This window comes from Scyliorhinus canicula, unplaced genomic scaffold, assembly GCF_902713615.1.
Source record: "Scyliorhinus canicula unplaced genomic scaffold, sScyCan1.1, whole genome shotgun sequence".
Classification (NCBI taxonomy): Eukaryota; Metazoa; Chordata; class Chondrichthyes; order Carcharhiniformes; family Scyliorhinidae; genus Scyliorhinus; species Scyliorhinus canicula.
Genome location: NW_024055909.1, coordinates 92332 through 118084, shown reverse-complemented (window position 1 = coordinate 118084; position 25753 = coordinate 92332). Strand labels below are relative to the sequence as shown.

General features: G+C 45.7%; 1 gene segment (V, D, J or C); it reads right to left on the bottom strand.

Moving 5' to 3' along the window:
- Positions 1-554: 554 nt before the first annotated feature.
- Positions 555-25125, bottom strand: LOC119961292. The segment is given in 6 exon segments: positions 555-1021; positions 1509-1814; positions 4454-4765; positions 6335-6634; positions 24564-24935; positions 25064-25125. Coding segments are annotated over 6 exon segments (1743 nt in total).
- Between the last annotated feature and the right edge of the window lie 628 nt (positions 25126-25753).

Genomic DNA, 25753 nt, shown 5'->3' with positions numbered 1-25753 from the left:
GTACGTGTGATCCAATGTCAGAGTGTGTATGAGTGTATTCGTGTGTGTTATTCTCTCTGTGAGTGAGTTTGTTTTGTGCCTGTGTGTGTGCTTGTGTTTGCGCGCCATTGATCTTGTGTCCGAGAGTGTTTGCGGAATTTTCACTCTGTTGGGGAAGCGGGTGTTCAATGTGCTCAATGATGTCCATCCTTGCACCTTGGTTGTGAACTGGAGATATCATTTGCTTTCCTGAATGGCAATCATTTTTTCTCCCAGTAGATTTGATGCAGCAACAGAAAGCTGACATCAATTTTAAAGGGATGGACACTGAGAGAAGCAGGAACACCGAGATATAAATATGATGTGTTTGTTTGTCTGAAATATAAAATTGTCAGATCATTCGTCAGCGGGAGGAAAGTTGACGTAATTACTTTGTGAAATGAATGATCTTTCCTCTGTCTCTAGGACAGGTATATTTGAGATTAAGTTATAAAAGAGCTGAGGCTGTAACTATGTGGCTTCAATTTAACATGTCGAATATCAGCAAAATTGGAAAACTATTAATTCACAGTATGTGTAGTTAACTCATAAGTGGGGAACATCCCTTTATTATGTATCCGAAGGTAAGAATTCTACTCGATAGATTCTCATTGACATGAATTGACAGTGTCCATCAGAGCGAGGGAAATGTTCACAAAACTGGGTTTACCGCTGGATTTATCAACCGTTCTGTTGATGATCTTCAAGGGGATGGCTTCATGTCCCACCACACAGGAGTAAGAAGCGCCGCTGGCCCACTCCTCCGCTGCAATGGATAACAGGCTGTACATGAAGAAGGAGCTATTGCCGTTCTCCGCCATCACCTCGGTGTTCTTGTAGTTCCCGGGATTCACCGGCTTATCATTGACGGTCCACTTGACGAAGATCTCTCGGGGGGAGAAACCTCTCACTAAGCAGCTGAGGGAGACGAATCTCTGAGCGGAGACGTCTTCAGCCGAGGGCAGGAGGACGGAGACGGACGGTTCCCGTGGATTTGGATCTGCTGAAAATGTACAATAAATATCAATAAAATGGGGAATTCCGGAGATAATGGAACCATAGGATAGATGTGAGAAAACTGCGTTTTGCTTTGGATTTTATTTTTTTCGTTCTCAGTTTTGGAGTCTGTCCCGTTTGCCAGCGCGGAGAAGAATTGGACATCATCATTTCACTGGAGAAATTAGGAGGTTGGACAGTGTATAACGTTTACACCACAGAAAGAGGCCCTTCTGCCCAACTGCTCTGTGCTGGTGTTCAAGAGCAACACGAGGTTCCTACTACCATAACTCATCTAACCTTCATCCTTCATCTCCGTGCCCATTCGTTCACTTGTGCACTTGCACTGAACTGCATCATATACCCTTACAGACATTTTCTCATCGTGAAATTAGCAATCAAAGTGGTCCGGTAATACACTGGATACCAGAAATTGACGTGTAAACTGGAAATAGACACAACCACTCACTTGTAGCTTCAATCTAATCACTCACCTTCCTTGCAGAATGAATTTCTTAAAGGGGTTGGCAGGTCCTGATGGCTCATCACGCAGACAAACACAGCCCCACTCAGCCAGGCTTGTGTCGAGATGTTTAATTTGCTGATCACACTGTGAGAATCTTCACCAGGTTGTACGGCAATCTCTGATTTCAGCATCTTCTTCTCCAGGGTCCAAGACACATTGACTCCATAGGGAGCATTAGATACAATGCAGGTTAAGGTTACTGTGGCCTCCAATAAGAGTTGTTCGATTGGTGGTGGCAGCAGAGTCATTACAGGATATGTGCAGCGGGAATTATCTGGGAAGCAGACGTGAATGTCAAATAAAATGGCATCTTCAAAATAGGAACACCGGTATTCAGTTTTCACTCTCACAAGATAAATATATATTTGTGACATTTCATGTCTCCCTGTCGTGTAAAGCACAATCATTATTTGAAAATCAGGGAGTTGCAACATTTCTGGAAGACTCAATAGAATTTCCTGTTTATGTCCAGACCGAGCCATTGGAAATGGCTAAACAAAATGCCAGCTACAATAATTACATTAAATACAGGGGGAATCGTGCTACAGAAGGAACATCACCACAACCGAATGCAAGGAAACTAAGAACCAAAAGACTATCACAACACGGAAGAAGGTCAGGGTGGCACGGTGGCCCAGTGATTAGTACAACTGCCTCACGGCGCCCAGGACTCGGCTTCGTTCACGGCCCAGGTCAGTCCATGTGTCGATTGCACATTCTCCCCGTGTGGGTCTCACCTTCACAACTCTAAAATATGTGCAGGATAGGTGGATTGGCCACACTAAAATTACCCCTTACATTGAAAAAGAAGACAATTGGATACTCAAATTAATTTAAAACACGGCCAATAGCGTGGCAGACATTTTATTGGTTTGTAAGTCGTGATGTGGCTGCCGAGAAAATGCTAATCTCTCTTTTTAAACAATAGTAATCCTTGGGCAGAATTAAAGTTATAATGGTCTACAGTGTTTCTAGCAAAGCAAAGCATATTCCGTATCAAACCTTCTAAACCAACTTCAGATGATTTCAGCTAAACATAAACTCAGGAACCCTGTCCCTTAAAAGTGTTCTCGTTTGCTAACCAATGGCCTTACGCTTCTGCTAACTGTTATTTACTCTTCACTCCATAACAACACTCAGCACACTAGAAGCACAGTTTGAACTGAAACCAAACCTCCAAACATAGAACATCTTTGTCCAGCTGGAATATAACTAAAAGTTTGCCATTTCTTACACAGAAACATTAAACTAAACTCACCTAAATTGATACATTTTGGTAATATTTAACAATACAAATATACATCACTTAAGGCTAACTCTGTTTTCCTAACATCAACTCCTAACGAGGTATCTTAGCTGACATCACAAGAATACAATCACTAATTATGTGGACGTAACCCAGAGTAAATATTTATACAGTAACTTCAATTTCATGAATTAACCGAAAGACCTCAATTAGCTCAACCATTAATCCTTTACGATCAATGGAATGCGAGTTTGTCGATGGAACCTGCCAGCTGTGCTGCTTACACTGAAAGCAAAAGCAGGTATAATTTCTATATCATTGCTAGAATTGGAGTTGTGTGCAGTAATGTTTTGCAGTCAGGTACTACCAGTCCCAATTTGGGATAAAGGTGAAACAAATAGCTCCCCACTGACTGTCCCACATTTGATCCAAAATCCCACGTTAAAGGGCGGCATGTGGCGCGGACTGCGGTGCTGATGACCCGGGTTCGAATCCCGGACGTGGGTCACTGACCGTGCGGGGTTTGCACATTATCCCCATGTCTGCGTGGGTTTCAGCCCACAACCCAAAGATGTGCAGGTTAGGTGGATTGATCCCGCAAAACTGATCCTTAATTGGAAATTTTTAAAAAAATAAACAAATGTCACGTTATTGTGTGAGGTCTTAGAACAGTACAGCACAGAACAGGCCCTTCGGCCCTCGATGTTGTGCCGAGCAATGATCACCCTACTCAAACCCACGTATCCACCCTATACCCGTAATCCAACAACTCCCCCCCCCCCCCCGAACCTTACTATTAGGACACTACGGGAAATTTAGCATGGCCGATCCACCTAATCCGCACATCTTTGGACTGTGGGAGGAAACCGGAGCACCTGGAGGAAACCCACGCACACACGGGGAGGACGTGCAGACTCCACACAGACAGTGACCCAGCCGGGAATCGAACCTGGGACCCTGGAGCTGTGAAGCATTTATGCTAACCACCATGCTACCGTGCTGCCCGCTTGGAAGGTCTTGGAACCTAGAACACTGCTTCACAAGGAACGTGGGTAGAATTCGCACTCCAGAGTTTTCTCAGCACACGATTGTAGTGACATTATCAATGTGGCACCGAGCCAGTACTTTATTGTGGGAGATATGGATTTTAGCGTGAGATGCTAAGCTTAGGGAATATCTTCTTTGTCAGTGTGATGTGAAATTTCCTTTGTTACTACCTAGAAGAAAACCAAGAAAGTTATTCATTCTCAAATCCAATCTCTGTAGGTGCTGGAAATAAGCAATGAAAATAATATGGAAAACAATTGAAACACTCAGATGAAGTCTGACTGTTTCCTGGGAAAGATGTAGCCCTCAAGAAACAGAATCAGACCCACAAAATGTATTGGCATCAAATCTCTTTTTCTGGGATGTTCTGTGCAGACCCGCTAACAAGTGTTGTACTCTAATACAATGAGCACATTTCTGAGGCAATTGGTTGGGTCTATCCGATGTTCGAAAAGACATTGTGTAAAGGAAAGGCTTTCCTTCCTTTGAAATTTTGAAGGCGGCACAAATTACGCAATTGACAAATAGGACTAATTCTAGGACTTATGAAGATTCTAATATTATTATTGACTTTGAGCGAAATACGAATGACCATTAACTTTCTTGGATTGGTCTCTTACCCTGAGATCTGGTGATGTTTCGGCTTTGAGTGGAGTCTTTATGAGTGACCTGGCAGGTATAGACCGTGTTGCTGAACCATTCCCCAGCAGGTACTGTCAGATGACTCGTCGCTGCGAAGTTCCCTTTTACTTCGAAGCCGGGAGAAGTGATGAAGCCCGAATCTATGACTTGACCATTCTTCAACCACTTCACGTTGAGGGAATTCGGACGAAAATCAACGATTGAACAGACTATAGTTGCAAATCTGTTGCTTGTGATTTCTTCTCTGGCACTCAATGTGAGGAGAACAGTTGGATGATGAACCACGCGGTCTTCAAGAAAATGTGTTATTCTCAATTAATTCCGTTTCAAACCAAACAATTACAAATATTTGAATTAGTTACATAAAAGCCACAAATCAGAACCATGCCACTCGACCGCAGGATTCAACGGCAGTGTTTATATTCCACATGAATATCTTCTCACCCTGCTTCATCTCGCTGTATGGAAACAACATTATTCTTATTATTCCTTGTGTACTTCTGCATCTATTAATGTTTCCCTGAATAAACCTATGTAACGCCACAAATACAGCAAGCTCTATGTTGTGCTCACTCTTTTTGTAAATCAGGTTTTCAAATGCGGATTGCATCTGTTAAGTCATTCTGTTGTCCAAATGGACGGTAGTTTGCGTGTGATCTATCCATCTGCTTCATAAGTCTGATTACCTTAATTCTGCTTAATAGAGAAAAGGCTGGCATGCTATCCAGTCTGTCTTGGCAAAGATAATCTATCGCCCTCATGAGTAGGTTTCCTCCTATTCCAATGTATTATTCCAATGTATTATTCTCCTGACATGGAATAAATTGAATGCATTATTGTAGGAGTGATAACGGAGCAAAGTAATGTTTACCGAAAACTAAATGTAGTGTGCGACCAAAACTGCATGCAGTACACTATCAGTGTAATTTGGAGACCAGAAATGTACACAGAGGACAAAGTATGCTGTGGGGACAATAAATGTACGCAAATCACGAAGTGTGTTATGGACAAATTGTACATGGAATACTAAGTGTAAAGTGGACACCAGAAATGTACACAAGACACAAAGTGCATTGTGAATCAGAGCATTTACAGTGCTGAAAGAGGCCATTCGGCCGACCGAGTCTGCACCAGCCCTTGAAAGTGCACCGCACCTCCATCCTAGCCCGTAACTCAACCGAACCTTTTAGTCACTAAGGGGGAATTTAACATGGCAAATCCACCAAACCTGCACATCTTTGGACTGTGGGAGGAAATCGGAGCATCCGGCGGAAACCCCGGTTTCCCGAGAGTCGAGAGTCACCCGACGCCGGAATTTAACCCGGGAACCTGGAGTTGTGAGGCAGCAGTGCTATCCACTGTGCCACTCACCAAGTCACCCTGTGGGGACTAGAAAGGTACACGAATGGCTGAGTGCATTGTGGGGAGCAAAACCAGTAATTTACACCGAACATTAAGTGTGATGTGGGGGCCGGAACTGTACACGGTAGACCGAGTATGAAATTAATTTATGCCCTAAGTATGAAATGGAGGCCAATGCTGCTGTATGCATTGCACAAAGTGTCAAATGTAGATCAGGAATGTACACATTAAACCACGTGTGATGTGACGAATAGAGGTACGCACAATACATTAAGTGTGATGTGGAGACTAGAACCTTGCACAGTACATTAAGTGTGCGGTATGGAATATAAATATCCACGAGGCAGTAAGTATGATGTGAGAATTTGGACATTTCACAATACTTGCACTTGCTTCTGACCTATTTGATCCATAGTTTGAACTCAATTTATTTTCTGGCCACATTCACTCTTCACCCACACCCGGCACTGTCGGCCCGTGCATCCCACAACACTAACCTGGCATCTCCTTCTTCCAGACCGTCCCACCGCGTTGAACCTCACAGTAAATTTTGCTGCTCCCCACCTCCGATTCAGTGATTGTTAACTGGCTGCTGAGGGTGTGGGTTCTTTTCTTGTTCAGCACTGATGGGTAAGTCCTCAATCCAGTGGTAATCGCCTCTTGATCCTTCTTCCAGGTGAGGGTGGTGATTTCTGGGGAGTAGTCCATCGCCAAACAGCCGTAGGTAAGGGCGCCGTCAGTGTTGTGTTGCTGACAGGAGGAGAGCAGAGCGTAGAGCAAGGGCACAGACGGTGTTGCTGCGAAAGAATGGTCGAGTCAGCAAGTTAGAATCTTGATTTGTATCATGAAATAAGCAAAAAGGTCGACGGTTTATGATAGATATGAATTAATACTAAGAAATTCTGATTTTAGTCTGCATTTATGAGATAGTGGAGCACAGAGAGCACGCTTTCATCATCGGCCACACTTTTACACAAGAGAAGGCAGGGGTCTGAAAGGGAAATCCTGTCATTGAGTCCATTTTACTGTCATTTAAATTTAGTATATTGTATCCTACCCTTCATCTAGCTTTTGGTGCTCTCTTGAGGATAGCATCTCTCATTCCCCAATCAATTTCACTTTTGGTTCTGCCACATAATTTTTGCCATAGTTGCTGACAGTTTCCGCAGTACCATTACAAAGACCAGCTTCCAGTTGCAGATTTTATTATTATTATTACATTTCCACCAGCTTCCAGGATGGGATTTGAAACTGGGTCCCCAGAGTTCCATGCTCAGTGTTCAAGTGCACTGGTCCAATGACACTACTCCGGTATCACCGCTCCAAATTCGCCTCATCATATAACTGCACAAACTTTCAGGAAAGGATTTTATCTGATTACATTTGTGCATCGTCGTGAGCCGTTCTATTAGTTTAGAAACGCTAGATGAACCCAAACTGCTGTAGATTTCAGCGCATAAACTTGGAGATCTTACATCAGCATGTATTCTACGAAATCATGTCACTCTTAGTGGTACATCTACCTTTAGACTACATTCTAAAAGGATTATAAAGCATGATTCAGGGTTATTGCATAATATGGTTTGATAGTGCAGACGGAGGCCATTCGGCCAACGGGCAGCACGGTGGTCAGCATAAATGCTTCACAGCTCCAGGGTCCCAGGTTCGATTCCCGGCTGGGTCACTGTCTGTGCGGAGTCTGCACGTCCTCCCGTGTGTGCGTGGGTTTCCTCCGGGTGCTCCAGTTTCCTCCCACTGTCCAAAGATGTGCGGGTTAGGTGGGTTGGCCATGCTAAATTGCCCGTAGTGTCCTTAAAAAAGTAAGGTTAAGGGGGCGGGGGGGTTGTTGGGTTACGGGTATAGGGTAGATACATGGGTTTGAGTAGGATGATCATTGCTCGGCACAACATCGAGGGCCGAAGGGCCTGTTCTGTGCTGTATTGTTCTATGTTCTATGTAAGTCTGAATTGTCTCTCTGCCAGTCCCGCCCGATTTGCACTTCCCAATGTTCGATTCAAAAATCCAATTTTATAAACTTTTTCTGATTCAGTTCGTCCTATTATTTCTGATAGGGCATTCTAGGTTCCACCGACACCGTTCCGTGGAGCAGGAATTGATACTCTTTCCTTTCAATGTTTTTTCTGCTTCATTTGTAACAGGTTACTTTACTTACCAACACGTCTAAATGGAAACAAATATGTTTCTCGAATTCCTGAGAAACATAGAAACTCGGAGCAGGGGTAGGCCATTTGGCCCATCGAGCCTATTCGAGTACGAAATGGTCCACCCCACAGCCAAGACTGTGCCCCCTGGTTTAGACTCACCGATCAGGGGAAACATTGCCCCTGCATCTAGCCTGTCCAAAGCTGTTAAAATTGTGTACTTTTCAATCAGATGTCCACTCATCCTTCTAAACTCTATTTAATGCAGGGCTAGTCGAAGCAATCTCTGCTCATAAGACAGTCTGTCAACTCCGGTATCAGCCTCGTGAACCTCCGCTGCACGCCCTCTGTGGCAAGTATACCTTTGTTCTGGGACAAAAGCTGCACGCAAAACTCCAGGTGTCGTCTAATCTAAGTCATGCCTAACTGCAGTAAGAAATTTACTTCTGGACTCGAATGCTATTGCAATGCCAGCCAATATACCACTTGCCTTCCAAATTGCTTACTGCACTTGCTTCTCCACTTGCATTGAATGTACACAAGAACACCGAGGTCCCTCTACACATCCACACTTCTCAATAAACTACCATTTAAGTAATGTTCTTCCTTTCCGTTTGCCACTTCGAATTGTATAACTTCTCATTTAACCTCGTTGTACTGCATCTGCAAAGTGTTTCCCCACAGTGGGTGATAGGGGAATGGTTACATTTGCTGATACTGCAGCTGCAAAGGGCATATTTCCTGCCGCATGCATTGCAGTCTTTGTATTGTTAGGACACTATTATAAAACCTTCTACTGTGCCGAGGACACGGTTCCAACCCCGGTCCGGGTCAATTTCCTTGTGGAGTTTGCACATTCTAGCCGTGTCTGTGTGGGCCTCACCCTTATAAACCAAATATGTGCAGGGTAGGTGGATTGGCCACGCTAAATTGCCCCTACATTGGAAAGGGAAAGATAATTAATTCCTGTCTTGCCTGCTTTTAATGAACAGTTTGTGCTGGCTGCTGCCACACTGAGACTTTTGCTTAAACTTCAGACTTTAGGCAAACCGAATCACATCTAATGAGTTAGCCAAGACTTCCTGTTTGGGTCTATGGTAGAGCCCATGATGTCAGTTTGATGAATTTGCTGAATGTGTCAATCGGTGAATCTGAAATTCTGAGCCATCTCCTGTTGGTGGTCGCGATTGGTGGAGCCATTAATAACCTTCTTGAAGAAAGGTCGGTTCAAGGGTGGCACGGCGGTGCAGTGGTTAGCAGTGGTTAGCACTGCTGCCTACGGCGCTGAGGATCCGGCTTTAATTCTGGCCCCGGGTCCCTGTCTGTGTGGAGTTTGCATATTCTCCCTGTGACTGCATGGGTCTCACAAAGCAGTCCAAAGGTGTTGGATTGGCCACGCTAAATTGCCTCTTACTTGGAAAAAATGATTGGATACTCTGAATTTATAATGTGGATAATTCGGAGTTGGACTGGGGGTGTGTACAGTACAGAAGTCTTACAACACCAGGTTAGTGTTCAACAGGTTTGTTTCGAATCAATAGCTTTCGGAGCGCAGTTCCTTCCTCAAGTGATTGTCCAAGGAGCGCATTCACTTGAGGAAGGAGCTGCAGTCTGAAAGCTAGTGATTCGAAACAAACCTGTTGGACACTAACCTGATGTTTGTAAGACTTCTTACTGCCCACACCCAGTACAACAGCAACGGCATCTCCACATCATGTTCAAGTTCAACAGGTTATTTGGGAATATTTCCAAATTCACTCACCTGATGAAGGAGCTACCTTCAGAAAGCTCGTGATTCCAAATAACCCTGTTAGATATTAACCTGGTGGTGTAAGACTTCTTAGTAAATTTTATACAAAAAGAAAGGTGGGTGCTGTGATTATTAATAATAATAATCTTTAATTGTCACAAGTAGACTTACATTAACACTGCAACGAAGTTACTGTGAAAAGCCCCTAGTCGCCACATTCCGGCACCTGTTTGAGTACACAGAGGGAGAATTCAAAATGTCCAATTCACCTAACAGCACGTCTTTCGGAACTTGTGGGAGGAAACTGGAGCACCCGGAGGAAACCCACGCGGAGAACGTGCAGACTCCACACAGAGTGACCCAAGCTGGGGAATCGAACCTGGGACTCTGAATCTGTGAAGCAACAGTGCTACCCACTGTGCTACCGTGCTACTCATTAGCTCCATTTTGTCTTTTTTTCATAGAATTTACAGTACAGAAGGAGGCCATTCGTCCCATCGGAGTCTGTTCCGGCTCCTGGAAAGAGCACCGTACCCAAGGTTAACACCTCCACCCTATCCCCATAACCCAGTAACCCCACTCAACACTAAGGGCAATTTTGGACACTAAGGGCAATTTATCATGGCCAATCCACCTAACCTGCACATCTTTGGAGAGAATCTGTGAAGAGATTCCGCCCAGGAGGCTGCTGAATGGCACCCCTCTCTCTGCTCTCTCTCTGCCAGAAGATTTTAAAAACATCTAATCATACATGTGATTGCAGTCCTATTAAAACGACAGACAGCAGTCAGAACTGTGAAGGGATCTTCTGGAATTCAGGCAGTTTCTTACCAGGACTTAATACACCAATCCTGTGTCTGAATGGCGTGCTACATCGCAAAATGAGACCAATCTTTGTAATACCGCTAGTGCTGGCCCTTCAACGGCCGCTGAATCATAGATCATCAGAGAATTTACAGTGTAGAAGGAGGCCAATCGGCCCATTGAGTCTGTACCGGCTCTTGGAAAGAGCACCCTACTTAAGAGACTGAAATTCTCAGGTATGAAGCTCCAGTAATATCTCAGGGAAACGGAGCCTCCATCTGCTGTTCAGAGATCAGAATGGCATCGATCCGAATCACCTGTGTAAAGCTCCATCTGGTGGTCGAAGGTCAGAATTGCAGTGGCACAATTCCAGCGGGGTTGCCTTCTCATAGACCACCGCGTAACCACAGCAGCGAAGATTAATTTCAGATATTTTCTTCATTCCCGTATTATAACCCATTTCCTATTTCTTCACTGTGTGCCTGGTTGCGTGTGTCTGGATAGAGGACGGGGGCAGGGTTTTTGGGAACCTGTAAGACCAGCACACCATAGTTTCAGTTATGTGTTATATATGTAAGCGTTTACTCTTGTTATAAATGAACAGTTTGTTAATGTTTTACTTGCAAATCTGGGTGCGGATTCCTGTTCCTGAGACAAAGTGTGTGACGCCAGTACAGGATTCTACCACAGAGAACTGGCGCCGCATCTGGTCACAGATTCAATTCCAGGCTTGGGTCACTTGTCTGTGTGGAGTCTGCACGTTTTCCGTGTGTCTGCATGAGTTTCCTCCGGTGCTCCTGTTTGCCTCCCACAGTCCAAAGATGTGCAGTTAGGTGGATTGGCCATGCGAAATTGCCCTTAGGTTAGATGGGGTTGCTGGTTACGGGGATAGGGTGGAAGTGTGGGCTTAAGTAGGGTGCTCATTCCAAGAGCCGGTACAGACTCGATGGGCCGATTGGCCTCCTTTGCACTGTAAATTATCTGTGATCTATTATTCAGCGGCCGTTGAGGGGCCAGCACTAGCGCCACATGAAATACGATGGATTCCAATGGAAAACGGTGTTGGGTTCGTGATTTACACTGAGGAGGCTGACAAGCTTCACTAGTATATAACACTTCACTCCACACAGCCACTCATCCCAGCTAACAATATGGCAGCAAGATGCGGGGGCACCAGGGTTTCCCGATGCTGAATTGGAGATTCTGCTCGACGCCCTGGAGGAGAGGTAGGCGACTCTTCACCCCTGGTGTGGAAGGATGCTGCTGCCACCGGACGTTCGTCAGGCTGGGCATAGGTGGCAGGGTCGGTCCATCACCGTGGGCAGCAACTTTCGGATCGGCCTTCAGTGCCGAAAGAAACTGCATGACCTCCTCAGAGCCTCCAGTGTGAGTAGACAGCACTTTGCCACTTTGCCGTCCCACACACCCATAACCCCATCCCTCCCATGCTCACATGGAGAGTGGACGAACCCTCATCCTGCACCACATGCTGGCACCCATTCCGGCTGTCAGGGCCGGTGCCCTGGCTACAGAGGCAACCATCCACCACCAGCTGGGCTGCATGCTTCAGAATTTCTACCATTGTGCGTCATCTGTTTCTCTCGATTACATGAGGGGTTGTCGCCGAGCATCCATCAGGCGCAGGTGGATGATTCCAACCTCGTGCAGGCCGCAGGAGATGGTGCTGAACATGCGTGGCACCCAGGCAAACATCGCACGGGTGGCATTGCGGTGGAGGCCACAATCTTGGTCATAGGTTAACGTGCCCAAGGCCTGGGGCACTCTGTGCTGGTATTGGCCGAGACCCAGGACTGGGCTGTCCGCTCACCGTTAGCAATGTGCCAGAGACAGTTGGTCATTGCATCAGCGCTCCTGAACATGGTCCAATCACAGTGAGTCATGGCCGAGGGCATCTGCAGCATTACTCAAGCACTGGGCCGACGTGGCCAGACGTAAATGGAGCTCCCCACAGGGAGTGTCCATAACACTTCAGCACCTGAGACTCCACCCGCACCCACCCCCCTCCTCTGTCTCTGGCGCATCTCATTGCAGCAGGCACGAATAGGGCCGCACCTGGGGCACTTAAACAACAGCTTAGTCCTGGTCCCCCCAGAAGACCGGCCGCAACACGGAACACAGGTCCCAGGGCGGGAAACACAGCAGGCCGCCTACATAATCATAGAATTTACAGTGCAGAAGGAGCCATTCAGCCCATCGAGACTGCACCGGCTCTTGGAAAGAACACCCTACCAAGGTCACACCTCCACCCTATCCCCATAACCCAGTAAGCCTACCCAACACTAAGGGCAATTTTGGACACTAAGGGAAATTTATCACGGCCAAGCACCTAACCCCGACACTTTGGACTGTGGGAGTAAACCAGAGAACCCAGAGGAAACCCACGCACACACGGGGAGGATGTGCAGACTCCGCACAGACAGTGACCCAAGCCGGAATCGAACTTGGGACCCTGGAGCTGTGAAGCCATTGTGCTATCCACAATGATTCCGTGCTGCCCCCATCCTGACGTATCGCCAGGGAACACACCTAGACATAGCTTTACGGCCCTTAAGGCCAGTGAACGGGACACCAGTTAAGTTGCCACGGTTGCAGAGCACAGTTTAGCTGATAGGAGCTAGGACACGAATCTTTGTGAATGTTTTCACAGTAAACCCTGGCGCACAAAGTAAAAACCTGCCTCGGTGCTCAGTCAGACGGGTTTGAGCGATGGGTTGGTCTACACCGGCTGCTTTGGGAGTGGATGTGAGTGCAGGAATGGGCAGACATTAGGGGTGCACTTGGCCCAGGGACCGTAGTTCATCTAGTGCTCACCGCTCCGGTGTCCAATACCCACTGTCCCACCATCCCAGGGTTTTAGTTCGACCTTGTATTGAATGGTCAGCTCGCATGCAGGCATCACCCAGGTGAGCGGTGGGAATTGCTATCGTGGGCAACAGTCAGGCATCTTCAAATGATGCGGAGCAACAGAGCTCAATGCAGTGTGGGTAGTCATCAATCACCATCCCATGGACGAGACCCGCTGTTTCTGCCAATCTAGAGCCCGCACCCATAGTGAGGTCGGTAGGAATTCTCGTGGTGGGTGCAAGCGGGAGCGGGGGAGCTGGCCAGTAGGGCATTGGAGGTGAGGGGGCGGGGGGGGGGGTGCGGCTTTCATGCGCCTGGCCAGTCACCAACTTATTCAGTGAACCTGGAGGTGATCAGAGCGTCTTGTGAGCGTTGGTTCTGGGACACACGTGTCGTCCCGTATTTCCACGCACCCCATGTCCGGCCTAGCCCCGCCCACGCCCGCATCCTCCTCGTTGGTCGAGGACTGGCGTTAATCTCCTCCTCCACCACATGGCCCCTCTGCTGCGTGGTATTCTGGAAGATGCAGCAAGCCACCACGACATGAGCAACCCTCCAGTGCAATACAGGACGGCCCCTCTAGTGTGGACAGTGCACCGGAACCGCATCTTCAGGATGCCAAAGCGCGCTCGATCATGTCCCTGGGCGTGGCATGGGCATTGTTGTAGCGCGTCTCCGTGTCGTCTGTTGCCGCCAGATAGACGTCATCAGTCATGACCACAGAAGATAACCCCTAACCCCCAGGAGCCAATTTCGCAGCTGGGGGTGAGACTCGAAAATGCCAGGAACCGTCGAGTGTATGAAGCCGAAGGCATCGTGCACATTGCCCGGGTGTCGGCTGCAGAGGTGCATGATGCTTCCGTCATGGTCACACATCAGCTGCATTCATCGAGTGGATCCCATTTTGGTTTGTGAATATCAGCCGGCAATCTGCAGGTACCCGAAGGATGACATGTATTCCGTCGGTCATCCCCTGGACACAGGGTCTCTTGGCAATGGTGATGAAACACGCTGTCTGGTCATCTCGATGAGCTCGGTCATTGAGATGATGGACGTGCTGGGCCGACTGGGCATCTTTGGCCTCCGTGATGGCTGCGGATGCACCCTTGCACCGAACTCTCTGAGATCCCAGACAGGTCCCCACTTGGCACTTGGAGCGAACCTGTGGCTCAAACGTTCAGTGCGACCATCACCTTGATGGCCACCGGGAGCATGTGTTTCCCCTCCACCCCATCCATCCCCCAGGTCCAGTGCCATGCGTGCCATGATCTGGCAGATATGTGGTGTGGTCCCACTGCTCAGTCGCAGCCTTCGACTACATTCCTTGTCTGGAAACTCCTGGAACAGCAGGTACATCAGATACACATGAGGCCTCATGCGGTACCCATTTTGCACATCCTCCTCTTTGGCCTGTTGAGTAGCCACCTTTCTATCCTCGGCGGCTGCCTTCCGTTCCTCTGGGGCATGCTCCACTGCTGCAACCTCCACCTCCTCAAGCAGCTCCAGCTCGTACAGCTGCATCGCCCAGGGCTGTGGCGACTGGGAGATAGACCACCATTGCTGGTTGTATTCCGAGATGCATTATCTGCAGAGTATGAAATACCGACATGTAGGCATGGTGCGTATCCCCGTGAGAATACGTAATAGGGCAACACAAGATATACAATGTAACTACATAAGAATTGGCATCGGGTGAAGCATACAGGGTGTAGTGTTAATGAGGTCAGTCAATAAGAGGGTCATTTAGGAGTCTGGTGACAGTCTCGTAGCTCTCACGTCGTTAGTTCGATATAAATTAAACTTCCTTAAGTCCTTCCAGGGCAGGCACAAACAGATCAGATCTGGAAGTGGAAAATAGTTCGAAATCTGCCTTTTCACAGACCTACCAAGCGCAGTAAAGTAATGATGGAAAGTATTCTGGTGCAGCGGTTAGCACTGCTTCCTCACAGCTCCAGGTACCCGGCTTCAATTCTGGCCTCCGGTGACTGCCTCTTTTTAAATAAATTTTGAGCCCAATTGATTTTTTCCAATTAAGTGACAATTTAGCGTGGTCAATCCACCTACCCTGAACATCTTTGTGTTGTGCGGGTGAGACCCACAAAACACGGAGAGAAGATGCAAACTCCACAGGGACAGTGACCCAGAGCCGGGATCGAAGCTGGAATCTCGGCACCGTGAGGTGGGAGTGCGAAACACTGCCCCACCTTGGTGCCCCCCCCCACGTGACTGTGTGGAGTTTGCACTTTCTTCCCGTGTCTGCGTGAGTTTCCTCCGGGTGCTCCAGTGTCCACTCAGAGTCCAACGATGCACAGGTTAGGTGGATTGGCCATGCTAATTTGTCCCTTAGTGTCCAAAAGGTTAGGTGGGGCTTTGGGGATAGGGTGGTGGTATGGGCTTAAGCAAGGTGCTCTTTCGAAGGGCCGGTGCAGATTCTAAAACGTAATCGAGGCTGCATAGGTGGCTGGTCTAGCATAGTGGGCTCAACAGCTAGCTTGTGATGCAGAGCAGCGCCAGCAGCGCTAGTTCAATTCCCATACCGGCCTTCCAGAGCAGGCGCCGGAATGTGGCGACTAGAAGCTTTTCACAGTAACTTCGTTGAAGCCTACTTGTGACAAAAAGCGATTATTATTATTATTCTTTTGAACTTCCATTCAGATGCAGCAATTAAGAAACCTCGGCTGAGACACAGAAAGCACTGAACATCTTTCGTAACTGTGTGCACTGAAATTTTCTTCTGAATTTCATAAACTATGATGTTGATCTTATTTCAGGGACACCTTGTCACCTGAAGGACAGATTGTACCTTGTTCACAGATACAAGCTTCTTAAATTAATGTGAAGAATTAGCTACCTGAAATACAGGAGAACGAACCAGAGGTTTCACTGTTATGCACTGGGATTCCTGATTCACACAGTGACCACGCACTATAGAAACAGAACAGGAATAAGTAATTCAAGATCATTCCCTGAAAAGTTAGATCACTATGGTAAGTCTGGAGATGAACAAACATTGTAATTCAAACAGCTTAGCTTAATTATAAATGTAACTGTTGAATTGAAGAAAATCTCCGAAAACTGTGCTGGGCGGGGTACAGAATTAAAGACAGTTGACAGCTTATGAGAGCTACATTCATTTCTTATTAATATTGATTACCTGTAGTGCTCATTAAGTTGCAATATTTCAGACGATGCTGATGAATTTTTTTCTCCCAGGTTTACTCTGATTAACGTGAGTCTCAATTTTAATAACAGAATTGCATATTAAAAACTCAATTAAGTCTGGTTTACGGAAGTAATACACAAAAGCTTTTCTGCATTATTAACTGACGGCGGGCTCCGATACTGGGCACAAACTGCCGCCTTTATAAGCCAGAAAGAAAGCGATTAATTTAAGATTCCTTATTAAAGTGCATGCTGCAACGAAATTAGGACTTATTAAAAAAAACACAATTGGATATTGCCGTGAGCCTCAATATTTTCCAGCTCCCGTTAATTTTGTTGGTGTGCAGCTAATTGTGGAGCGAAGCCATGTCTAAACTTTTCAGCGATACTGTTGATGAATTTGATTACATCTTTTGTCAATTCGGAACGTACCATACATTTGAAAAAATGCGAACACTATCACGTCCTCACTGGCAGCTTGTGTCTGGGTGTGGCTGTGAGTGAGAGTCTTTAGTGAGAAGAGGGTGTGAAAGAGAATGTGCGAGAGAGCGAACGATTGTGTGAGGAAGTACATATCTTCAGGACAGATAGCTTGTGTGTGAGAGACAAATAGTGCGGGTTGAAGGAGAGCTTTGACGTGAGTGTGTGTTTGTGAGAGAGAGTTTGTGGGTATAGACACTATTTATGTATGTGTGAGTTTCCGTGTGTGAGAGACAGTGCACTCTATGTGGGAGAGAGCGTGTGTGAGAATGGTGTGAGAGAATGTACTCACGTGAATTTGACAGATTGTGCCTGTGCGGGAGAGTTTGTTGCGTTAAGAGTGCAAAGGACTGTATATGTGTGAGAGAGAAAGTCTGTGAGAGAGATAGATAATGTGTTTGCGTGCGTGTGTGAGTGATATGCCTGAGCGAAAGCGGGATATGTATGTGAGAGACATTGTGTACGTGTGTATGAGTGTGAGTCCCTGAGTGAGTGCGATTGAGGGAGTGTGTGCTTCTGAGTGAGAGTGGCTGTATGTGAGAGAGATGTGTGTTAGCGAGAAGGTGCGTCGGCAGAATCTGCGAGTGCCAGAGAGGTAGTGTGTGTGGCAGAGAGACAGCGAGAGTGTGAGAGTTCATGAGTGAGAGGGGTGTGAGAGAATGTGGATCTGAAGCCAGTGCGTGCATCTTACTGTGTGTGAGAGAGCGAATAGCCTATGTGCGTGAGGCTGAAGAGATGTGTGTGATAATAATTTGTGTTCGCAAAGGTATGAGTTTGTGAGAGTGAGTCTGTATGTGTAAGAGAGAGTGTGTATGTGAGAGAGAGAGTGTGTGTTAATGTGTTTGAGAGAATGTGTGAGAGAGCGGGGAAGAGTACGCGTGGAATGTGGCTTAGAGAGAGCGAATGCGTGAGTTGAAGAGCGATTGCATATAGGCAAGTGTGTGTTTGTGCACTTGTGTGTGAGGGAGTGTATGTTAGATTACGATTGTGTGTGGGTGTGTGAAGGAGTGTGACAAAGGGCGCGAAATTGTATGTATTTGTGTGAAAGAGAAAGCTTTTGCGTGGGTGCGGAAGGGAGAATGAATGTGTGAAATGTGCGCGTGTGTGCATTTGTGGTGAGAGTGTGATGTGTGAGGATGTCTGTTTGAATCACTCCCAGTCTCAATACGCAGAACAACACTGTTCACTGTACCTCGGCACACGTGACAATGAACCCAAATCCAATATTCTCAATCCCCCTCATACTCCCATACATACTCTCACCCACTCTCACAGTAAGCATATTACGCATTGGCAAGCCATGGGTTGGACAAACATTTAAATCTTTCACAGAAATGTAGTCTACTAACTTTGTGATCAGTGCTCTGACCGAGTCGGATCTCACGACAGCTTTTCCTTGATTGTGAACTTTCTAAAATAATTGACAATATAATTTTTTCAGAGATTAGGTTATTACGATATTATTTGGAGTGTGTGTCTGGTCATTGTCCAGTTAAGTCGTCAAACTAGCTTGTAGTTATTCATAGAATCCCTACATTGTAGAAGGAGGACAGCCGACCCCTCGAGTCTGCGAAAACCCTCCGAATACGCACCCTACCCAGGACCACTCCCCCCCCTCCCCCCTCTCCCTCTCCCCCCTCCCCCCCCCCCTCCTCAACCCGGTAACATCATCTAACCTGCAACTCTTTGGCCACTAAGGAACAATATTTGGACTGTGGGAGGAAACCGGAGGACCCGGAGGAAACCCACGCAGGAGAGACACGGGGAGAAGATGCAATCTGTACTCGGACAGTCAACCAAGGCCGGAAGAGAACCCTGGACCGTGGGGATGTGAGGCAGTAGTGTTAACCATTGTGCCAGCGTGTATGATATCAGAACAGACGCTTCTCTTTGGGGCGTTACTCTCACTTCCAGTTTGTTCTGAAATTGTGCTGAAGCTCAGGTCACTCACGTTCATATTGTCCGACATTAAAATGCTAACGCTTGATTCATTTATTCTAATTGATGCATCATTTCAGAAAGATTGTGAAAGTTAATTGACTTGCATCATTCCGCCCGAATAAGTAAACAATTTAATTTCACATATCAAACTCTAGTTCTCCCAGCTAGTAAATTCGATCCTGATTCAGATTTCTTGACGCCTGCGGGGAAACGTCTTTCAGTTCAGGCACAGGAGAAGTTCAGGTACAGAGCAAAACCCTCGCTCATGCCCGCGAATGCTCAGATCAAAACTTTCAATGGTGGAATTCACTGAACTATCAAGCACTCCGTATAAGTTACAGCGCTGCTTTGATCAAAAGTAAAACTCCCTGAACACTGTCTCACCAGATATTCCTCGTGGAGGGTTCAAACCGGCGTAGACATAAAGGTGGTCAGAGGGTGTGAAGTCTGTGGCGAGTAACTCAACTCCCAGCACCGTCGAAGACGCAAGTGAGGACTGTGATTTAATAACTTCCACTTGATTTAATGAGTGAAACTTCCCGAAAACTCAGGAAATTCAACATTTTCCAGGTCAAAAGAGCCCGGGAAATTAACACCCCCTCATCACTTAAACATTCACTCCACCTCCAACGCATTGCGCTAGCTGTGTGGAACGTAGACAAGATGCACGACCGTAACTCGCCAATACAGTTTCGACTGCACCTTCCAAACCGGCAAGCTCTACAACCTAGAATGACAAGGACAGCAGATAAAAAGGAACCACCACCACTTGGGCGTTCCCCTCCAAGTCCACACCATCCTGACTTAGAACTATATCGCCGTTCTTTCAATGTTGCCTGGTGAAAATCCTCCTTTGCTAATAGAATTGCCAGTGTATCTACCCTAGACGGAGTTCGGCGACTACAGGAGGCGTCATATCAACACTTTCTCAAAGGGAAACACGGGGTAGACAAAAAGTGCTGCCGTAGTCAACGAATGAAAATGAAATGAAAATCGCTTATTGTCACGAGTAGGCTTCAATGAAGTTACTGTGCAAAGCCCCTAGTCGCCACATTCCGGCGTCTGTCCGGGGAGGCTGGTACGGGAATCGAACCATGCTGCTGGCCTGCTTGGTCTGCTTTAAAAGCCAGCGGTTTAGCCGAGTGAGCTAAACGAACCGACCACCCCATGATATGATTAAAATTAAAATTATTTCTAATTTGTCTCTCTACTCTATCGCATGAAACAGGTCAAGGTCTGTTAAAAACGAATAAAAATAGAATAAAATGCCACCTGCATTGCATAATCGAACATTCCCAAACAGACACATCGCTGTTTAAAATAAGCAAAATCTCATTCCACAATCAATCGGTCAGTTCTGAATTGCTCTTTTTGCATGTCAGGAATCACATTTCTCAGGCGCTTGGTCAAACATGACGTGACCCTTTACATTCCAGATGCAAAACATTTTGACGAAATTAAATAAATTCCGCTCTCTGAAATACAAGCAGAAGAAAACAGAAGGGTTACCATCAATCATGAAGACGGCACTGTTGCTTCGCAGCGTCAGGGACCCGGGCTAGATTCCGGGCTGAGGTAACTGTCTCTGCATAGTCTGCACGTTCTTCACGTGTCTGCGTGGGTTTCCTCCCGGTGCTCCGGTTTCCTCACATAAGTCCCGAAAGCCGTGCTTGATAGGTGAATTGGATATTCTGAAAGCTCCCTGAGTGTCACTGAACAGGCGCAGTAATGTGGCGACGAGGGGATTTCCACGGTAACTTCATAACAGTGTTAAAGTAAGCCTACTTGTGCGGACAGACACTGCGTGGGGTTCCTCCGGGTGCTCCGGTTTCCTCCCACAGTCTAAAGATGTCCAGGTTAGATGGATTGGTCACGCTAAATTGCCCCTTACTGTCCAAAAAGGTTCGGTGGGGCTACTGGTGACGGGTATAGGTGGAGGCGTGGGGTGTTCATTCCAAGGATTGGTACAGATTCGATGGGCCGAATGTCCTCCGACTGCACTGTAAATTCGGTAGTAGGACAATTGGCCGAAAATCGAGGTCCCAGCGGATACATCTGTTCAATCTGTTAATTTCATTCAAACTCTGATTCTATTGGACCAATGGTCAATTTATGAGAACAATAATTGTATAACTTATTTTGAATTAAGCCTGTTTAATTTCAGAAGCCCTTTAGACGCTTTACTGTTTCTCCTTGTCTGTCTGAAATCCCGAAACAGTATTAGATGTAGCTACCCTTAAAATGAGCACATGAAATATTAGAGACTCAGCATAGTTTGATGTCCATAACAAAGACACTGTGACTGTGTAAGAATTAAACAAACTCGGAAACACTCACATTGAAACCTTATTGCCCACTGATTTGATATGAATTCATAATTAAATGTAACTAACAAAATCATCGTAGCGAACTACCTTATCGAATTTAACACTAATCTGTTTTACATTGAATTAAAAATTATATAATCCCTTTGATTTGTCACATCGCAACAATGAGAAGTGTACTTCAATTGTTGGCGCCATTTATTTTGACTTAATAAGCAGTAATATTATTTCCCCGTTAGTTGAATTTTACTCTATAAATATGAAAGCATATTTTTCCAGAAAGTAAAACATTTTTCCGCCTGTAACATTTTGCAATAATAAAAGTTCAATGAAATGAACCTGACAGTTAAAAAATGTCAAAATATCAAACACTATGTGGAAAAATTCAAACATGTAAATGGCATTTACTCAAATTTGGTCATATTTTGGTATTTTACTTTTCAAAATTCTACCTGAACTGCTCTGCTTAAAACACACAAAGTTGTAATCTATGCATATTTCTGAACGCTTTGATAAATCATAAACTCCTATTCTCAGCACAATTTAGTTCCAACGTTGGTCTGGTTCGCATCACACTAATTGTTCTTTGTTCCCTGGTTGTCACATCACCCGTTAAAGCTGGCGTCGAAAACATAATTTGCAAATTGAGTTTAGATATTTTTCGTTCAATTTAATATTTAACAGGCGTTTAGCATGCGGTTCAGCTTTAGTCAATTTTTCCATTCTGTCTTCTCTTCTTCCTATAATTCTATCGTTTGTACAGCACAGCTAGGGGAAACGGCATGTCATTATTAACTGGAAAGCTCATTTAACCTTTTGTTCACAGGTCAATGTATTTGAATTTCAAGCTTTTACTTGCCAATCTCCAGCCAACCTCCCTGCAACTTTAATTCAATAATTTATTGACTCTTAGAAAACAGTTTGAGGGACGATAAACAACAATTATTTTACTATCCACCACCATTGGCACTGAAGCTGTGGTTGCGGCTGCACAGAAGTAATGTAATTACTGGCTAAATGTATTGCTAAAGTGTACTGCAAAACCTCTATCTGAATTCAAATGCAATGAGCGACAGACAATTTATTTAAAAAGTGAGCACAGTCGTGCATTCAGAACTGTTACTATGAAAATCCCCTCGTCGTCACACTCCGGCGCCTGTTTGGATACACTGATGGAGAGTTCAGAATGTCCAATTCACCTAACAGCATGTATTTCAGAACTTATGGGAGGAAACTGGAGCAACCGGAGGTAACCCACGCAGACACGGAGAGAACGTGCAGACATCCCAAGTGGGAATCGGACCTGGGACCCTGGCGCATTGAAGCAACAGTGATAACCACTTGCTACCGTGCGCCCTTGCTAAATGTGCTCAGTAGTAACCAAAATTTTGAAAGGACATTAAAGATTAATGATATTGGTAGCATGATCGCTTATTTGGTTATTAAGGAGCGATGTTAGTGCATTATATTTGTTTAGATTATATTCATCTTGGCCGACAATTTGAAAACTTGTTTATTATATATTTTGTGATTGCAGTAACGAACAATGTTCTGAAGGAGCATTGCACGCACATGTCACGTTTATAGTTTCCTCTTACGATTCAAAAAATCCCTTTGAAAATTAAATAGGTTGTTTTGGAAAAAATATTCCAATTGATCAGTAGATGGTTTAGTTTAACTTGCAATTATCAGTTAAGTTTAAAATTGCCGCAACATATCTTTACATGTTTATTTGTCTTTATTGAAACCTGCCTGTTTTCTCTCTTCAATTGTATTCAAGCAGTTTCAAAAAACGGAGAGTTTTCTTTAAATCTCAAAACATGCCGTCGACTTTAAACAATGCCGAAACGCCAAACCCTTTCACAAATTTGAAACGTTCACAGCAGGAAACAACCAAATCACATCACGGAGGAGCTGAAAATCGTTTCATGGAGACATAGCTCAATTATCCGAAAACTTCCAATCGAATCAAATATATCATTGCCGAAAAAGCCCAATATCGAATCCAGACAACCCGCTCATTGCCAAACAATTTAATGTTTAAATATACATAAATATGGAATAGAACATAGAATTTACAGTGCAGAAGGAGGCCATTCGGCCAATCGAGTCTGCTCAAACCCTTGGAAACAGCACCCCACTTAAGCCCCACACCTCCATCCTACCCCCATAACCCAGTCCGACCTTTTTTGGACATAAGAGCAGTTTAGCATGGCCAATCCACCTAACTTGCACAACTTTGGACTGTGGGAGAAACCGGAGTACCCGGAGGAAACCGACGCAGACACGGGAAGAACGTGCAGATTCCACACAGACAGTGGCCCAAGCCGGGAATTGAACCTGGGACCCAGGCGCTGTGAAGCTACAGTGCTAACCACTGTGCTAACGTGCTGCTCTATGAATGACAGCATCATCATTACTAATATACAGCACATGTTCAGTAAATCCATTTTGAATCTTGAACGCATTAATTCTTTATTTTGTTATGTGCCAGATATATTTAAAAGGTAATTTTTGCAGTCGATGGCAATATCTTCAACCATCAGATATTACTGAAATTAAGTATTGTGCCAATGCCAAATTGTATAACAGAGGTTCAGCATTTAAAGTAAACCGGTCACACAGTACTGAGCAGAAAAACAACAACACCTCAATAACCAGGGACTGAATCACAGAACTGTATCTTTTGTCAAAAACCAATGGAATAGGGCAGCACGGTAGCATTGTGGATAGCACAATCGTTTCACAGCTCCTGGGTCCCAGGTTCGATTCCGGCTTGGGTCACTGTCTGGGTCACTGTCTGTGCGGAGTCTGCACATCTTCCCCGTGTGTGCGTGGGTTTCCTCCAGGTGCTCCGGTTTCCTCCCACAGTCCAAAGATGTGCGGGTTAGGTGGGTTGGCCATGATAAATTGCCCTTAGTGTCCAAAATTTGCCCTTAATGTTGAGTAGGGTTACTGAGTTATGGGGATAGGGTGGAGGTGTTGACCTTGGGTAGGGGGTAGGGTGCTCTTTCCAAGAGCCGGTGTTGACTCGATGGGCCGAATGGCCTCCTTCTGCACTGTAAATTCTATGTTCTATGAATAATTTAATACAATTTTCAGCAGAATCACATGTAAAATTACAACAAAAAACACAGTACAGAATCCGCCAAACAAGCATTTGAATGGACGACGGAATAGAGTAAAATACAAAAGAGACTCAAGTAAATCACTTGCAGAATAATTGTATGTTTCTTACCTGCAGTCACCGTCACCATAGTTCCTTGTCCCCAATGGCCCAACGTATTGCCATCCAATCCCACCGCTGTAGATGCACAGTAATAGATGGCGGTGTCTTCCGTCTCCAGGTTCTTCACGACCGCCGAGAAGATCTTGTTTGAAGTGTCCAATGACGAAATAAATCGATTATCAATTCCTGGCGCAGCGCTGCTGCTTGATGAACCATAGTGGTTCAGCAGCCACTCCAATCCCTGTCCAGGAACCTGCCGGACCCAGTGCATGTAATTGCTACCGGGATCGAAGCCGCTGGTTTTACAGGTCAGTGTCAGGGAGCCTCCGGGACGCCCGGTCTCTGCCTCTGGCTGAGTCAACACAACATCCGACTGGACACCTGTAAAAATATATCAAAAAGCCCGAGGATTAATGCTGGTGAAATGATTGGTGACTCTGGAACATTCCAGAGAGAGACTAACACTGAGACAGTAACAGTGAGAGACTTGGACAATAAGAACTACTCACGGGATAAGAAAGTCAGCAACAAACTGAGAGAAATGGCCCACCTCATCCTTCTGGCCATTTGGGGGAAATGGTTGTGTCAGGAACTCAGTGAACAAACCAGCTCCCGGACTGTTGGATTCAGGTCCCAGTGAACGGCATTTAAATACCCGGCAGAAGGGGGCGGCTTTCCAGGCGCCGCCTGTTGATTCCCTGGTGGAGGCGGCGACTGGATCCACGTCCCACCTTCCACAGCGAAAAGAATTGATTCAGAGATTTATAGTAGGTTATTATTAAAACGGAGAGTTTATCTGAATCGGGGTATTTGTATGGCTGATTGTTTTCTAGGTGATGTTTCCAATGGTTCTAATGGTGAAATAACATTGAGCATCTGTTAATAAAAACGAATTCCATTGTAGGGGCTGGTTTAGCTCACTGGGCTAAATCGCTGGCTTTTAAAGCAGGCCGGCAGCACGGTTCGATTCTCGTACCAGCTTCCCCGGATAGGCGCCGGAATGTGGCTTTTCACAGTAACTTCATTGAAGCCTACTCGTGACAATACGCGATTTTCATTTTCATTTCAATTTAGTCCTTTATTTCTATTCTCCAACAGAAAGTGAAGAACATGAACAGACTACATTATAATATGGAGGAGTAAACCGACTGCCAGTCTGCTTTGCCACAATTCCAGATCTTTATCCCATTACAACAATA